The 18,618-nt window shown below is 44.3% G+C and overlaps 1 protein-coding gene across 1 annotated transcript in view; it reads left to right on the top strand.

The window, feature by feature from the left end:
* The window catches only part of LOC126183818 (myosin-binding protein H-like), a 721,358-nt gene that overhangs the window by 498,580 nt on the left and 204,160 nt on the right, over window positions 1-18,618 (top strand). The window contains exon 2 of the mRNA XM_049926070.1: window positions 2,112-2,293. Within this exon, the coding sequence (XP_049782027.1) occupies window positions 2,112-2,293 (182 nt within the window). The remainder of the gene's footprint in view (window positions 1-2,111; window positions 2,294-18,618) is intronic.

Raw genomic sequence — 18,618 nt, 5'->3', positions numbered from 1 at the left:
CGTTGGTAGAATGAACTCGTGATCGTTATACGGGCCCAGTGCCTATGCTGATATACGGGATGCTATTGAGTACAGAGCACCATTACCTTTGGTTCCTACAGCCAGCAATTTGGAGAGCACGTATTACATTTCTGACGTGCTAAGGCTAGTTGCTCTGCTCCATTTTTGAGGTCTCCGTGACATTACCTTCCAGTAAGACAACAACTGCTGTCCAGATCTCTCACTGAATGCGAACTTCTGGTCACTGGTTGGCGAGAGGTTGGCGTGTCACTCGCCAACATTATGGCTGATCAACTCTGGCATAAGGCTGAAGTAGCGTGTCCCTCTGCGGCTCGAGCCCCGCCCGTTTAGGGCCGTTTTTGCTGCCACAGATAACACTTCCTTAATACATCTTTTCACTTGCCACCCTGTATGCTCCTACATGACCTGAAAATTTAATCTTTTTTTCCCTACTACACTAAGTACGCCCAATACGTAAAATATCGTTATTTTCTCTCTCTTCTGTTGTTTATATTTTAATGTCCAACAGGTTACCTAATAACATAAGTCTGACGCGTTTCAACCAAAATAATGAATAATTTGAATTTTCAGAGAGCTGTGTGCTGGACTTACAATGATGTGACAAAAGTCTGGGGGTACCTCCTACCATCGTATCGGGCCTCATTTTTCCCGCCGTTGCATAGAGAATAGACGTGGCATGGACTCAACAACTCGTTGGAAGTCCTCTGCAGAAGTATTGAGCCATGCTGCCTCTATAGCCGTCCATAACTACGAAAGTATTGCGGGTACAGTACTTCGCGCAAGAACTGACCTCTCCATTATTTCCCACAAATGTGCGATGGGATTCATGACGGGCGACCTGGATGGCGAAATCGTTCGTTCGAATTTTCCAGAATGTTCTTCAGACCAATCGCGAACAGTTTTGGCCCAGTAACATGGCACATTGTCATCAACTTCCATCGTTGCTTGGGAACAAGAAGTTCATAAATAGCTGCTAATGACCTCCAAGTAGCCGAACATAACCATTTCCAGTCAATGATCGGTTCAGTTGGACCAGAAGACCCAGCTCATTCCATGTAAATATCGCCCACGCCATTACGGAACCACAACCAGCTTGCAAAGTGCGTCGTTAACAACGCAGGTCCATGGTTTCGTGGGGTCCGCGCAACACTCTAACCGTACCATCAGATCTTACCAACTAAAATCGGGACTCATCTGACCAGGCCTAGGTTTCCCAGTAGCCTAGCGTCCAACCGATATGGTCACGAGTCATGGAGAGGCGCTGCAAGCGATGTCGTGTTGTTAGCAAAGGTACTCGCATCGGTCGTCGTACGTCTCACACTGATTTCTGGTGTTATTTCAAGCAGTGTTGCCCGTCTGTTAGCAATGACCACTCTATTCAAACGCCGCTGCTCTCGGTCGTTAAGTGAAGGCCATCGGTCACTGCGTAGTCCGTGGTGAAAGGTAAATGCCTCATTTGATATTCCCGGCACATTCTTGACACAGAGTACCTCAGACTATTGAAGTACCTGGCGATTTCCGAAATTGAATGTCCCATGCGTCTAACACCAACTGCCATTCCACGTAAAAGGTCTGTTAATTCCCTTCGTGCGGCCGTAATAACGTCGGAAACCTGTTTACATGAACCACCTGAGTACGAATGACAGTTTCGCCAATGCATTGCTCTTTTATACCTCGTGTTCGCGATACTTCCACCATATATGTAAGTGCATATCGTTATACCAAGACTTTTGTCGCTTCACTGTAGACCGGAACCCAGAAACCTACTTTTCGCGCCGGCCGGTGTGGCCAAGCGGTTCTAGGCGCTTCAGTCTGGAACCGCGTGACCGCTACGGTCGCAGGTTCGAATCCTGCCTCGGGCATGGATGTGTGTGATGTCCTTAGGTTAGTTAGGTTTAAGTAGTCCTAAGTTCTAGGGGACTGATGATCTCAGATTTTAAGTCCCATAGTGTTCAGAGCCATTTGAACCATTTGAACCTACTTTTCGCCAGCCTTGCTGTCACCTGCTTTTGGTTATACTGCAGGGCTGCATTCTTTTCAGGTTGACGTTTTGCATCTTTGCTTAAGTGTATCTTGTGTTGTTGTTGCAGCGTGGGCGAAAAGGGCCACTGGGACTCCCGTCACGGGATATTGACTCGTGACAACCGTACTTATCAGCAAATTATCAACCTGCTGCCATTCACCGTGTACAGTTTCCGCGTCTTCGCCGTGAATAAGATGGGTCGCAGCAAGCCGAGCATCGAGTCCTACTACATGGTCACACTGCGCGAGGGTAAGTCTTATTAGCCTCTTCTTCCATCAGTTACCATAGTATTTACATTGTTAGGATGCATCACACCTTTGTTGCTTCTGTATACTGCACATGGAACGGGTAATACTAACGTCGTACTGAAGTTTTTTGATGTATTTTTGTCGGAAGATTCATCAGTGAAGACCGCAGCCATTTTCATGGTTCCTACGATACTCTTTATCCGTTTTGCCCCACGGTCGCTTGTGGAACTTCTTCTCCTGACGACATAACGATAATTATTAACATTTTTTTAAGTAAAATACTTTTAACGCCGAGACCGCAACGTTCCTATCACAATTAAAGTAAGATAACTAGTTTCGGTTCCTATCTGCATCCATATTCAGTTCTGTAACACATGATGGAAACATAGCCTAAGAAAATTATGCAAAATCAAGTACAATACAAAACCGCTGTACAAAAGCTGAACAAAAATAGTGCGGAGCCGACTCTAAAACTAAAAGTGATTATTTGACAATTCCATTTAACAGTGTAGTACAAAATATGTTAATCTTTGAAATGTAATATACCGTTCAAAGTGTGAAAATTGGGTGAATAAGCATTGGAATTCATCATTAGATGCTGTCATGCAGTAACATGCATTCGTAAATACCAAAACAATAACAGTACGTAGTTCAAAACATCACAATGAGAAAGTCATGTTGTAGATCTGTCGAAAGAATTGTACACCAGAAATCTCAAAAACTTTAACACCACATCGAAATGAATTTTAAAATTACGAAGGTAACAATGGCATAAAGTTAAAATTAGAAGGAAGGAATCTGTATTACGTCCTTTAACAGGCAACATGACGTTTGTAGGGTGCAAATCCTACTTAACTGGTATTAACTCTAGAATAAAATTCAAGAAGATTGTGCCTCAGTGTAATTAATTTCAAAAGTATAAAAATAACCGCCCGACATGAACCATGGTCCTTGCCGTTGGCGGGGAGGCTTACGTGCCTCAGCGATACAGATAGCCGTATCGTAGGTGCAACCACAACGGAGGGGTATCTGTCGAGGGGCCAGTCAAACGTGTGGTTCCTGAAGAGGGGCAGCAGCCTTTTCAGTAGTTGCAGGGGCAACAGTCTGGATGATTGACTGATCGGGCCTTGTAACACTAACCAAAACGTCCTTGCTGTGCTGGTACTGCGAACGGCTGAAAGCAAGGGGAAACTACAGCCGTAGTTTTTACCGAGGGCATGCAGCTTTACTGTATGGTTAAATGATGATGGCGTCCTCTTGGGTAAAATATTCTGGAGATAAAATAGTCCCCCATTCGGATTTCCGGGCTGGGACTACTCAGGAGGACGTTGTTATCAGGAGCATGGAATGCCAGATCCCTTAATCGGGCAGGTAGGTTAGAAAATTTAAAAAGGGAAATGGATAGGTTAAAGTTAGATACAGTGGGAATTAGTGAAGTTCGGTGGCAGGAGGAATAAGACATCTGGTCAGGTGAATACAGGGTTATAAATACAAAATCAAATAGGGGTAATGCAGTAGTAGGTTCAATAATGAATAAAAAAATAGGAATGCGGGTAAGCTACTACAAACAGCATAGTGAATGCATTATTGTGGCCAAGATACATACGAAGCTCACGCCTGCCACAGTAGCACAAGTTTATATGCCAACTAGCTCCGCAGATGACGAAGAGATTGATGAAATATACACTCCTGGAAATTGAAATAAGAACACCGTGAATTCATTGTCCCAGGAAGGGGAAACTTTATTGGCACATTCCTGGGGTCAGATACATCACATGATCACACTGACAGAACCACAGGCACATAGACACAGGCAACAGAGCATGCACAATATCGGCATTAGTACAGTGTATATCCACCTTTCGCAGCAATGCAGGCTGCTATTCTCCCATGGAGACGATCGTAGAGATGCTGGATGTAGTCCTGTGGAACGGCTTGCCATGCCATTTCCACCTGGCGCCTCAGTTGGACCAGCGTTCGTGCTGGACGTGCAGACCGCGTGAGACGACGCTTCATCCAGTCCCAAACATGCTCAATGGGGGACAGATCCGGAGATCTTGCTGGCCAGGGTAGTTGACTTACACCTTCTAGAGCACGTTGGGTGGCACGGGATACATGCGGACGTGCATTGTCCTGTTGGAACATCAAGTTTCCTTGCCGGTCTAGGAATGGTAGAACGATGGGTTCGATGACGGTTTGGATGTACCGTGCACTATTCAGTGTCCCCTCGACGATCACCAGTGGTGTACGGCCAGTGTAGGAGATCGCTCCCCACACCATGATGCCGGGTGTTGGCCCTGTGTGCCTCGGTCGTATGCAGTCCTGATTGTGGCGCTCACCTGCACGGCGCCAAACACGCATACGACCATCATTGGCACCAAGGCAGAAGCGACTCTCATCGCTGAAGACGACACGTCTCCATTCGTCCCTCCATTCACGCCTGTCGCGACACCACTGGAGGCGGGCTGCACGATGTTGGGGCGTGAGCGGAAGACGGCCTAACGGTGTGCGGGACCGTAGCCCAGCTTCATGGAGACGGTTGCGAATGGTCCTCGCCGATACCCCAGGAGCAACAGTGTCCCTAATTTGCTGGGAAGTGGCGGTGCGGTCCCCTACGGCACTGCGTAGGATCCTACGGTCTTGGCGTACTGTGGAGACCTCACGCCCCACGTGTTGAGCAATTCGGCGGTACGTCCACCCGGCCTCCCGCATGCCCACTATACGCCCTCGCTCAAAGTCCGTCAACTGCACATACGGTTCACGTCCACGCTGTCGCGGCATGCTACCAGTGTTAAAGACTGCGATGGAGCTCCGTATGCCACGGCAAACTGGCTGACACTGACGGCGGCGGTGCACAAATGCTGCGCAGCTAGCGCCATTCGACGGCCAACACCGCGGTTCCTGGTGTGTCCGCTGTGCCGTGCGTGTGATCATTGCTTGTACAGCCCTCTCGCAGTGTCCGGAGCAAGTATGGTGGGTCTGACACACCGGTGTCAATGTGTTCTTTTTTCTATTTCCAGGAGTGTATGATGAGATAAAAGAAATTATTCAGATAGTGAAGGGAGACGAAAGTTTAATGGTCATGGGTGACTGGAATTCGAGAGTAGGAAAAGGAAGAGAAAGAAACGTAGTAGGTGCATATGGAATGGGGGTAAGAAATGAAAGAGGAAGCCACCTGGTTGAATTTTGCACAGAGCATAACTTCATCATTGCTAACACTTGGTTCAAGAATTATGAAAGAAGGTTGTATACACGGAAGAAGCCTGGAGATACTGGAAGGTGTCAGATAGATTATATAATGGTTACACAGAGATTTAGAAACCAGGTTTTAAATTGTAAGACATTTCCATAGGCAGATGTGAACTCTGACCATAATCTATTGGTTATGAACTGTAGATTAAAACTGAAGAAACTGTAAAAAGGTGGGAATTAATGGAGATGGGACCTGGATAAATTGAAAGAACAAGAGATTGTAGAGAGTTACTGTGAGAGCATTACGGAACGATTTACAATAATGGGGGAAATAAATACAGTAAAAGAAGAATGGGTAGCTTTGAGAGTTGAAATAGTGAAAGCAGCAGAGGATCAAGTAGGTAAAGAGACGAGGGCTAGTAGAAATCCTTGGGTAACAGAAGAGATATTGAATTTAATTGATGAAACAAGAAAATAAAAAATGCAGTAAATGAAGCGGGCGAAAAGGTATACAAACGTCTCAAAGTGGCCTATATATCATTAGGGGTAAGATAGATACTGCCTACAGGTAAATTAAAGAGACCTTTGGAGAAAAAAGAACCACTTGCATGAATATCAAGAGCTCAGATGGAAACCCAGTTCTAAGCACAGAAGGGAAAGCAGAAAGGGGGAAGGAGTATATAGAGGGTCTATACAAGGACGATGTTCTTGAGGACAATATTATGGAAATGGAAGAGGAGGTAGATGAAGATGAAATGGGAGATACGATACTGCGTGAAGAGTAAGACAGAGCACTGAAAGACCTAAGGCCCCGGGAGTAGGCAACATTCCATTAGAACTAGTGATAGCCTTGGGAGAGCCAACCCTGACAAAACTCTACCATCTGGTGAGCAAGATAGATGAGACAGGCGAAATACCCCCAGACTTCAAGAATAATGTAATAATTATAGTCTCAGAGAAAGCAGTTGCTGACAGATGTGAAAATTACCGAACTATCAGTTTAATAAAACACGGCTGCAAAATACTAACACGAATTCCTTACAGACGAATGGAAAGCTGCTAGAAGCCGACGTCGGGGAAGATCAGTTTGGATTCCGTAGAATAGATTAAGGAAAGGCAAACCTACGTTTCTAGCATTTATAGAGAAAGCTTTTGACTATGTTGACTGGAATACTCTCTTTCAAATTCTGAAGGTGGCAGGGGTAAAATAAAGGGAGCGAAAGGCTATTTACAATTTGTGCAGAAACCAGATGGCAGTTATAAGAGTCGAGGGGAACGAAAGGGATGCAGTGGTTGGGAAGGGAGTGAGACAGCATTGTAGCCATCCCCGATGTTATTCAATCTGTATATTGAGCAAGCAGTAACGGAAACAAAATAAAAATTCGGAGTAGGAATTAAAATCCATGGAGAAGAAATAAAAACTTTGAGGTTCGCCGATGACATTGTAATTTTGTCAGAGACAGCAAAGGACCTGGAATATCAGCTGAACGGAATGGACAGTGCCTGAAAGGAGGATATAAGACGAACATCAACAAAAGAAAAACGAGAATAATGGAATGTAGTCGAATTAAATCGGATGATGCTCAAGGAATTAGATTAGGAAATGAGACGCTTAAAGTAGTAAATGAGTTTTGCTATCTAGGGAGCAAAATAACTCATGATGTTCGAAGCAGAGAGGATATAAAATTTAGACTGGCAATGGCAAGGGAAGTGTTTCTGAAGAAGAGAAATTTGTTAACATCGAGTATAGAGTTAAGTATCAGGAAGTCGTTTCTGAAAATATTTGTATGGAGTGTAGCCATGTATGGAACTGAAACGTTGACGATAAATAGTTTAGACAAGAAGAGAATAGAAGCTTTCGGAATTTGGTGCTACAGAAGAATACTGAAGATTAGATGGGTAGATCACATAATTAATGAGAAGGTATTGAACAGAATTGGGGAGAAGAGAAATTTGTGGCATAAAGTGACCAGAAGAAGGGATCGCTTGGTAGGACATATTCTGATGCATCAAGGGATCACCAATTTAGTATTGGAGGGCAGCGTGGAGGGTAAAAATCGTATAGGGAGACCAAGAGAAGAATACACCAAACAGATTCAGAAGACGCATTAGGTACTGGGAGATGAAGAAGCTTGCACAGGATAGAGTAGCATGGAGAGCTGCATCAAACCAACCTCTGGACTGAAGACCACAACAACAACAATAAAAATAACAGGGGAATGAAGTTAAAAACTACCAAACAGATAAGGGGCCTTATACTCGTGTAGCTAACTCGCAACCTCCCATATGTGAAAGAGATCGTATGTGAGAATCAAATGATAAAAGCATCAAAGTACTGCTTAGCGCTAAAAATATGAATAACATACCGTCATTTCGCGTATTGACGGAAGTATATGAAAATATCCTTTGCAGCACTATACGGTAAGCTTACGTCAATGTTTGTAAATGCAAGCGCTTTCTCGCCACCTATCGCCCGTGTTGGCTGCTTCGGGAGGCCGGTTGGAGTCCTTGCATAATTCACTTCGATTTGACGCATCTTGTCATGCTTTTGGGTGTGCAGCGTTTTTCTATTATCCCTCAACCTGTACACATTTCATAAAGATGTCTACTTTAAAGGCAATGTAGGGTCATTCTTGTGTAAGCCAAGGTCTAGTATTCCCCTCTCATTTTATGGCTGTTGATTACGTAGCTTTATTATACAATTGCAACAAAATATTTGGCTTGTATGTTTACAGCTACGGAACAGCTGACGATTTTTGGGACCGTTGCATATACTGTTCTCGCGATAATACCTGCTAAGCGCCCGCATCTCGTGGTCGTGCGGTAGCGTTCTCGCTTCACACGCCCGGGTTCCCGGGCTCGATTCCCGGCGGGGTCAGGGATTTTCTCTGCCTCGTGATGGCTGGGTGTTGTGTGCTGTCCTTAGGTTAGTTAGGTTTAAGCAGTTCTAAATTCTAGGGGACTGATGACCATAGATGTTAAGTCCCATAGCGCTCAGAGCCATTTGAACCATTTTTGAACCTGCTAAGCTATTGTAAGTAATTAGTTTTTGAGCCAACGTTTAGTAATTCAACTGTACATTTTCCTACATTACCGTAATCCTGAGAGATTATGGTGTATTATGCATACTTTTAGCGCTACGCTGTACTTTGACAGTTTTACAATTTGACTCTCACGTATGATCCGTCTTTTACATATGGCACGTTATCAGTAAGCTATATAAGGCAGCTTTCCTGTTTTGTAGTTTTCAACTCTTTTCCCCTGTTATTATTCTTGAATTAATGCCAGTTTCAAAGGATTTGCCTCCTACAAACGGCATGTTTCCAGTCAAAGGACGTAATACAGATTTCAGTTTTGTAATTTTATTTCATGTCATTGTAATCCTTGTAACTATAAAATTGATTTGGATGTGGAGTTAAGCTTTTTGCGGTTCTGGTATACAATTCTTTTGACAGGTCTACAACCTTTATTGCTCACTGTCATGTTTTTAAACTACATATTGTTATTGTTTTGGTATTTACGAATGCATGTTATTCCATGGCTACAGCTAATGATGCATTTCCAATGCTTATTCACCGCATTTTCACATTTTGAACGGTGTATTATCATGTACTCATTAACATATTTTGTACTACACAGTTGAATGGATTTGTCAAATGTTCCCTTTTACTTTTAGAATTGGCTCTGCATTATTTCTGTTCAGATTTGTACAGTTCTCTTGTATTCTACTTGATGCTACATAATTTTATTACGCTACGTTTCCTCCATGTGTTACACATCTGAAGATGGTTGCGGATAACAACTGAAACTAGTTGTCGTACTTTAATTGTGAGGGAACAATTGCTGTCTAGGCTTGAAAACTCGTTTGTATTAAAAGAATTATTTTTTAATAAATAACATTAACATCACCGTCTCCTACCACACGGTATCAGGCTTCACCGATGGTTTGTGGGATCGCTTTCTTGTTATTGTTTGATCAATTTCCACGAAGTTTATGTCGTTAGAGTCCCCTGAAGACACTTTCTAACGTCACAGAAAAAGCATGAAGTTTATTTAAAATAAAAAAAGAACCGTCACTGACATACCTCGGTAGCTACAAATGTTAAAACTTTCTTGGGAGCGTCAGAGAACTCATCACGTTGTCCAATATAACTTATAAAAGACGAACCTCGATATACAGGGTGGTCCATTGTTCGTGACTGGGCCAAATATCTCACGAAATAAGCGCCAAACGAAAAAACTACAAAGAATGAAACTTGTCTAGCTTGAAGGGGGAAACCAGATGGCGCTATGGTTGGCCAGCTAGATGGCGCTGCCATAGGTCAAACGGATATCAACTGCGTTTTTTTAAATAGGTACGCCTATTTTTTATTACATATTCATGTAGTACGTAAAGAAATATGAATGTTTTAGTTGAACCACTTTTTTTGCCTTGTGATAGATGGCGATGTAATAGTAACAAACATATGGTTCACAATTTTAGACAATCTGTTGCTAACAGGTAGGTTTTTTAAAATTAAAATACAGAACGTAGGTACGTTTGAACATTTTATTTCGGTTGTTCCAATGTGATACATGTACCTTTGTGAACTAATCATTTCTGAGAACCCATGCTGTTACAGCGTGATTACCTGTAAATACCACATTAATGCAATAAATGCCCAAAATGATGTCCGTCAACCTCAATGCATTTGGCAATACGTGTAACGACATTCCTCTCAACAGCGAGTGGTTCGCCTTCCGTAATGTTCGCACATGCATTGACAATGCGCTGACGCATGTTGTCAGGCGTTGTCGGTGGATCACGATAGCAAATACCCTTCAACTGTCCCCACAGAAGGAAATCCGGGTACGTCAGATCCGGTGAACGTGCGGGCCATTGTATGGTGCTTCGATGACCAATCCACTTGTCATGAAATACGCTATTCAATACCGCTTCAACCGCACGCGGGCTATGTGCCGGACATCCATCATGTTGGAAGTACATCGCCACTCTACCATGCACTGAAACATCTTGTAGTAACATCGGTAGAACATTACGTAGGAAATCAGCATACATTGCACCATTTAGATGGCCATCGATAAAATAGGGGCCAATTATCCTTCCTCCCATAATGCCGCACCCGCCAAGGTCGCTGATTTTCCACTTGTCGCAGCCATCGTGTATTTTCCGTTGCCCAATAGTGCATATTATGCCAGTTTACGTTACCGCTGTTGGTGAATGACGCTTCGTAGCTAAATAGAACGCGTGCAAAAAATCTGTCATCGCCCCGTAATTTCTCTTGTGCCCAGTGGCAGAACTGTACACGACGTTCAAAGTCGTCGTCATGCAATTCCTGGTGCATAGAAATACAGTACGGATGCAATCGATGTTGATGTAGCATTCTCAACACCGACGTTTTTGAGATTCCCGAATCTCGCGCAATTTGTCTGCTACTGATGTGCGGATTAGCCGCGACAGCAGCTAAAACACCTACTTGTGCATCATCATTTGTTGCAGGTCGTCGTCGACGTTTCACATGTGGCTGAACACTTCCTGTTTCCTTAAATAACGTAACTATCCGGCGAACACTTGATGTTGTCGTCTAGGATACCGAGCAGCATACATAGCACACGCCCATTGGGCATTTTGATCACAATAGCCATACATCAACACGATACCGACCTCTTCCGCAATTGGTAAACGGTCCATTTTAACACGGGTAATGTATCACGAAGCAAATACCGTCCGCACTGGCGGAATGTTACGTGATACCACGTACTTATACGTTTTCGGCTATTACAGCGCCATCTGCCACAAAGCGAAAAAAGTGGTCCAACTAAAACATTCATATTTCTTTACGTACTACACGAATATGTAATAAAAATGGGGGTTCCTATTTTAAAAAACGCAGTTGATATCCGTTTGATCTGTGGCAGCGCCATCTAGCGGGCCAACCATAGCGGCATCTGGTTTTCCCCTTCAAGCTAGACAAGTTTCGTTCTTTGTAGTTTTTTCGTTTGACGCTTATTTCGTGATATATTTGGCCCGGTCACTATCAATGGACCACCCTGTAATTTCTCGTTGTGAATAGGTGGCATCTCTTAACAGCATCACCTTTGTAAAAAACCCATTAGTGCATTAATGGAGTAAAAAAGATATTACAGAAATGGGTATAATAGGAAACGTAACACAAAATAAAATTCGACACCAAATTCCAAGAAAGAAGATAAGGGTTCAATATCCTGGCGATTACTATGTCATTAGATAGAATAGAAGCTCGGATTGGAGAGCCACGGGGAAAGGAACGGTCGTGTGTTTTTGAAAGGAATCTTCCGTCACTTCCGTTCGACTACGGAAAATCTAGATAGCAGGACGGTGATGTGAACAACTGCCCTCCAAGAGGCCAGTCAGTTGCGTTAGTGACTACCCCTCTTGGCGCACACCAAATTTAGATCAGGGAAATACAAAGAGAGAGTGTCATAGATGAACAGGTCAGCATCTACGAGGGTTGCCCAGAAAGTAAAGCACCCCACTTTTTTTCTTCTACAGTCATGTATTGAACATAATGAGAATTACACACACGAAACAATGGCGTTTTATCTACACACCCGATTTTTCCGCGTAATCTCCATCACGTTCTATGGCCTTCGTCCAGCGTATAGCAAGGGCGTGTATGCCTTGTTGGTACGAATCCTTGTCCTGGTGGCGGAGCCAGTGCTTCACTGTGTGAATCACCTCGCCATCGTCCTCAAAATGTCATCCTTTAATGGCCCAAACAATTGCAAGTTCGAGGGGGCTAGTTCAGGGCTGTAGGCTGTATGGGGTTACACTGTCCAACCCTGCTTTCCGATGTGTTCAACAGTCAGACTTGTTTGGGGCCGAGTTGTATCGTGTTGCAGCAAAACATCTCTTGGGTTGCTGTGGCGCCAAAGTCGCCGGAAGCGCGTCTTGAGTTTTGTTAATGTGTTGACATATGCTTCTGAATTAATGGTACCGCCTCTTAGCATCACATCAATGAGAATCACACCTTCACAGTCCCAGAACACGGTGGTTATGAACTTATATTGTATTGTATTGTATGTTAACCGGGGGCCTAGAAACGACGGAGAGGCTCCGTCCCCGCCGCAGCCGCAGTGGTCCACAACCCCACGACGACTACCGCAGTCCACTTCACTCCTCCGCACCGAACCACTCTTTCAGGGTTATTGTGCGGTTCGGCCCCCGGTGGGACCCCCGCCCCCCCCCCCCCCCCCTTCTCCAGAGAACGTCCCACATCAGACATGTGTAGCCCCTATGTTTGCGTGGTAGAGTAAAGGTGGTGTACGTGTACGTGGAGAACTTGTTTGCGCAGCAATCGCCGACATAGTGTAGCTGAGGCGGAATAAGGGGAACCAACCCGCATTCGCTGAGGCAGATGGAAAACCGCCTAAAAACCATCCACAGACTGGCAGGCTCACCGGACCTCGACACAAGTCCGCCGGGCGGATTCGTGCTGCGGAGCAGGCGCTCCTTCCCACTCCGGAAAGCCGTACCTTAAACCGCACGGCTAACCGGGAGGGCAGTTATGACCTTACTGGAGAAAGCAGTTTCTTTGAATTTTTTCTTATGTAGGGAGTGGGAATGGTGCCATTTCATAGACTGTCGTTTTGTTTCGGCCTTAAAATGCTGAACCTAGGTTTTATCACCTGTCACAATCCGAAACAAGAAGGCCTCCCCCTCATCTTCAAACCTTTGCAACAAATCAAGACAAATGTTTTTCTGTGCGATTTGTGATCCACCGTTAGACACTGCGAGACCCATCTTGCAAATACTTTTGAATATCCAAGAGTGCGGATAATTGCATCCACACTTCCTTTGCCGATTGACAGACGCAGTGCCAACTGGCGAGTCGTAATGCGTCTGCCCTCGCGAATAACAACATCAGCTCGCTGCAACATGTCAGGTATGGCAGCTGTGAATGGTCTCCCCGACCGCTGAAAATCATGCAGTTCAGCCGAAACGCCTTCTGATGACGTCACCTTCCGTGCCCAGCGACTAACTGTACTTCTGTCGACAGCAGATGCTCCGTAGACTTGGCAGAAGTTGTAAGTAGGCTGTTTATGTTTTCTTATTGGCAACGTTACGTAGCGCTCTGTATGAAAATCACTGGCTGTGCTGTGTGCAGTCTGTGGCTAGTTTGCATTGTTGTCTGCCATTGTAGCGTTGGGCAGCTGGATGTGAACAGTGCGTAGCGATGCGCAGTTGGAGGTGAGCCGCCAGCAGTGGTGGATGTGGGGAGAGAAATGGCGGAGTTTTGAAATTTGTAAAAATGGATGTCATGAACTGCTGTATATATTATGACTTTTGATGAATATTAAGGTAAATACATTGTTTGTTCTCTATTAAAATCTTTCATTTGCTAACTATGCCTACTAGTAGTTAGCGCCTTCCGTAGTTTGAATCTGTTATTTAGCTGGCAGTAGTGGCGCTCGCTGTATTGCTGTAGCTTGAGTAACGAAGATTTTTGTGAGGTAAGTGATTTGTGAAAGGTATAGGTTAATGTTAGTCAGGGCCATTTTTTTGTAGGGATTTTTGAAAGTCAGATTGCGTTGCGCTAAAAATATTGTATGTCAGTTTAAGTACAGTCTTGTATAATTGTTCTAAGGGGACGTTTCAAAGTGTTTGTGAATATTCCCCCCAGTTTCTTTCTCTGTAGTGAAAAATTCAATGACGGCACATACCTTGTAACGTACGTCACTTACAGACGACGTCTTGAAACTGTCCTGCAGCTACGCTATCTTTCGGAAGTGACGGAAACTTGGCGCGCTCACTCAGGAGACTTCAAAAAATACACACGTAACGTTTCGCATTCGCAGCGAGAAAAGAAATGCGGTGCGTTACTTTCTGGGCAACCGCCGTAGTTAGTATACATGATGGCTACGACCAAAGTAAGGAGGATGTAGGGTACCAACATTTCCATGTTAAAAACTATGTAAGTCAAAATGCAAAACTGTTTACGTAAAACAGCGATCTGATAACATCATATACAATCTAACCCCAAGAAAATCGGCTGCTGTTTTTTTTATTAAATCACGAAGTTACTAGAAGAGGAAGAGGACATTTTGGCTGCGACTGGCAGGCTGCGCCTGAGGTTCGCAGACCGGTGGCTGTGGCGCGCCGTTCTCCCGTATCCTCCGCACGTAAGCCCCTGGGCTGCGCTATGTAAGCGAAATGCTCCCAGCGCCGCTCGCGAAAATCCCGGGAGGTACACTCGTATATACACAGGCTAAGTAAGATATCTTTTAGTTCCGCTGGGAAGGTGAAATCACAGCCACACAGAAATAAAACGCCCCGCATCCCACATCCACGTCCACATTCGGAAGAGAATTTGGCCGGCTGCTCCTCGCTGGTGCAGATGCGCAGTCCCGCCAGATCTCGCTTCTGGATACCCTCGTGTCGACTCAGTTTTACGCAGATTGTGCCCCCTTATACAGACCAAAGTGAAGGTTTCTTTGTCACGTGCGACACACACACACACACACACTTTCCGCGACTAGAAAGACACAAAGCTTAAGAAAAAAACTTTCTGATTGACTACCATATTGGACTTCGCCCGCGGTAAAATATAATGATTCTGCAGGAAATAAATGAAAAATTACGGTGCCACACTCCTTGTCCGTATATTCTCAGTTCAGCTACAAATCGCCTCATTTTGCTGTCGTAAGCACCCCCGACCAGGAAACCAATCATATCGTTGCCTGAAAAGGATATTGCAAGAATCATGGTACCTGTCCACATTGAAAAGGCGTATCACCTCTTGAAACAGTGATGGGTGAGGGGAAAATGATACTTCTGGCGCTGCATTCCGGAACCGCGTTACTGCTACGGTCGCAGGTTCGAATCCTGCCTCGGGCATGGGTGTGTGTGATGTCCCTAGGTTAGTTAGGTTTAAGTAGTTCAAAGTTCTAGGGGACTTATGACCTAAGATGTTGAGTTCCATAGTGCTCAGAGCCATTTGAACCATTTTTTTTTTTATGATACAATATATACGTTATGGATCCTTCAACAAACAGCGTACCGTGACTTTCTAGACAGGATGTTCGGAAATTTTCGTTACAGTCATCTACGACTTGTTGAGTGCAGTGAGTAGATAATATTTTAAATAGGAGGCCATGTACAGCCGTTTGAAAACACATTTACTATGAAGGTAAGCAACAGAGTAGTCATGGTGGTCGTGGTTACATCGGATCGGCTGATGTCGTTTGAAGTCTCTCTGACCTGGTTCTGGCCTCATTCACGTGTCTCTTGAGTATTAAAGCAACGCGGTTAAGTACGCGTCTGCACAATTTACTGACATGATACTTCTGATACCGAAGTTCACGGTAATGGAACAGCTGCTCGTCGCCTTTATCAACTTCTGAATCTATTGCATACCGGTACCACTTTCGCCACACCTACACAACGCCTTCGAGAAAGGTACGTTCACCGTCAGCAGGCGCGACTGTGGTACATCAAGGAGACCTGCATAACCGATTTGGACGAGGCTGTACTGTATCACGTTGAAGAGAACCCCTCAACCGGCACTCGAGCAATTTCTTTGGCTACTAATGAGTGGAATTATAAAACAACTGATGATTTACAATTACATGTAAAAATGTTCGCGTTACCAACATCTACATCTACATCTACATGGATAGTCCGAAAATCATATTTAAGTGCCTGGCAAAGGTTTAATCTATTATTCCAATCGCGTATAGCACGCGGAAAAAACTAACAAATATATCATTCCGTGCGAGCTCTGTTTTCCCGTATTTTATTATGGTGATCGTACCTCCCTATGTACGTCGGCGTCAAAAAAATATTTTCGCATTTGGAGGAGAAAGTGGGTGACTGAAATTTTGTGAGAAGATTCTGCCGAAACGACAAACGCCTTTGCTTTAATGATGTCCAGCCCAAATCCTGTATCATTCCAGTGACACTCTCTCTGCTGTTTCGCGATACTACAAAACGTGCTGCCCTTCTTTGAACTTTTTCGAGGTACTTCGTCAGTCCTATCTGGTAAGGATCCCACACCGGGCAGCAGTATTCTAAAAAGAGCACAAGCGCAGTGTAGGCAGTCTCTTTCGTAGATCTGTTACATTTTCTAAGAGTCCTGCCAATAAAACGCAGCCTTCCCCACAACATTTTCTATGTATTCCTTCCGATTTAAGTTGTTCGTAACTGTAGTTCCTGGGGATTTAGTTGAATTTACGGCCTTTAGATTTGACTTACGTACCGTGTAAAAGAAGTTTAAAGGATTCAATTTAGCACTCATGTGGATGACACACTTTTCGTTATTTAGGGTTAATTGCCAATTTTCGCACCATACAGATATCTTTTCCAAATCGGTTTGCAATTTGTTTTGATATTCTGACTACTTTACTAGTCGATAACGACAGCGTCACCTGCAAACAACCTAAGACGACTGCTCAGATTGTCTCCCAAATCGTTTACATAGTTAAGGAACAGCAAAGGGCCTATAACATTAGCTTTGGGAACGCCAGAAATCACTTCTGTTTTTCTGGATTACTTTCCGTCAATTATTACGAACTGTGACCTTTCTGACAGGAAATCATGAATCCAGTCACATAACTGAGACGGTATTTCATAAGCACGCAATTTCACTGCAAGCCGCTTGTGTGGTAAAGTGTCAAAAGCCTTCCGGAAATCCATAAATACGGAATAAATTTGAAATCCCTTGTCAATAGCACTCAGCACTTCGGGCGAGTAAAGAGCTAGTTATGTTTCACAAGAACGACGTCTTCTCAACCCTTGTTGACTGTGTGTCACCGCCGCTCGCTGTGGCCGTGCGGTTTGAGGCGCCATGTCACGGACTGCGCGGCCCCTCTGCCCGAAGGTTCGAGTTGTCCCTCGGGCATGGGTGTGTGTGTTGTTCGTAGCATAAGTTGGTTTAAGTATTCTGTAAGTCTAGGGACCGATGACCTCAGCAGTTCGGTCCCTTAGGAATTTAGACACATTTGAACATTTTTTGAACTGTGTGTCAGTAGATCGTTTTCTTCGGAGTCGTTCATAAAGTTCGAACACGATATATGTTCCAAAACCCTGCTGCTTATCGACGTTAATGACATAGGCCTTTAATTTAGTGGATTACTCCTACTACCTTTCTTGAATATTGGTGTGACCTGTTTTGTGTTAGCAGTGGAGGCCGAAATGCACGCGTTTTAGCTCACGCAGGCTGGCGTGAGGAGGGAAGAACTATACTGACGTGAGATCTGGAACATGACAAGGAATGAGAATTCAGAAAGCGGACGTAATTAGTTTGATATTTAACTTTAATCCATTAATGATGAACGTCGCTCTTGACGGTACATGAGTCACAATATCATCTGTTCAGAATACATTCTTGAAGATAGTACTTATAGGAACTGAATATGGCGCCTTGCTAAGTCATAGCAAATGACGTAGCTGAAGGCTATGCTACTGTCGTCTCTGCAAATTAGAGCGTATGTAGACAGTGAACCATCGCTAGCAAAGTCGGCTGTACAACTGGGGCGAGTGCTAGGGAGTCTCTCTAGACTAGACCTGCCGTGTGGCGGCGCTCGGTCTGCAATCACTGATAGTGGCGACACGCGGGTCCGACGTATAATAACGGGTTGCGGCCGATTTAAAGGCTACCACCTAGCAAGTGTAGTGTCTGGCGGTGACACAACAACCTGTGCAACTTTCCGGTCCCTGGGTACGGATCTCTCGCCGAGCGAACGATTGTATATGATTGTAAAGTATGGAGCTCTTGTATCAGTCTACTCTGAAATGAATATAGCTCGTACACAATCTGGACCAGAAGGCTTGCTTTTGTTAAGTGATTGAAGTTGCTTCACTACTCCGAGGATATCTACTTCTACGTTACTCATGTTGTCAGCTGTTCTTGATTCGAATTCTGGAATATTTACTTCGTATTCTTTGGTGAAGGCATTTCGGAAGGCTGTGTTTAGTAACATGTTTTCAAATGGCTGTAATACCGAAAAGATACGTTTCCGACATTAGTTCCAACTCAAAATGTTGTCTACTCACTCCCGTCTGCAAGTCCTAGAAGTTTGTAACGGGAGTTTCCGAACACCATGCATATTATCATATCCCAACTTACAATTTACCCATCTGTATAAGATCTGCCA

The sequence above is a fragment of the Schistocerca cancellata genome, chromosome 4, assembly GCF_023864275.1.
Source record: "Schistocerca cancellata isolate TAMUIC-IGC-003103 chromosome 4, iqSchCanc2.1, whole genome shotgun sequence".
Lineage (NCBI taxonomy): Eukaryota > Metazoa > Arthropoda > Insecta > Orthoptera > Acrididae > Schistocerca > Schistocerca cancellata.
Note: the sequence above shows the minus strand (reverse complement) of the source record. Positions and strands in the feature narration are given on the sequence as shown.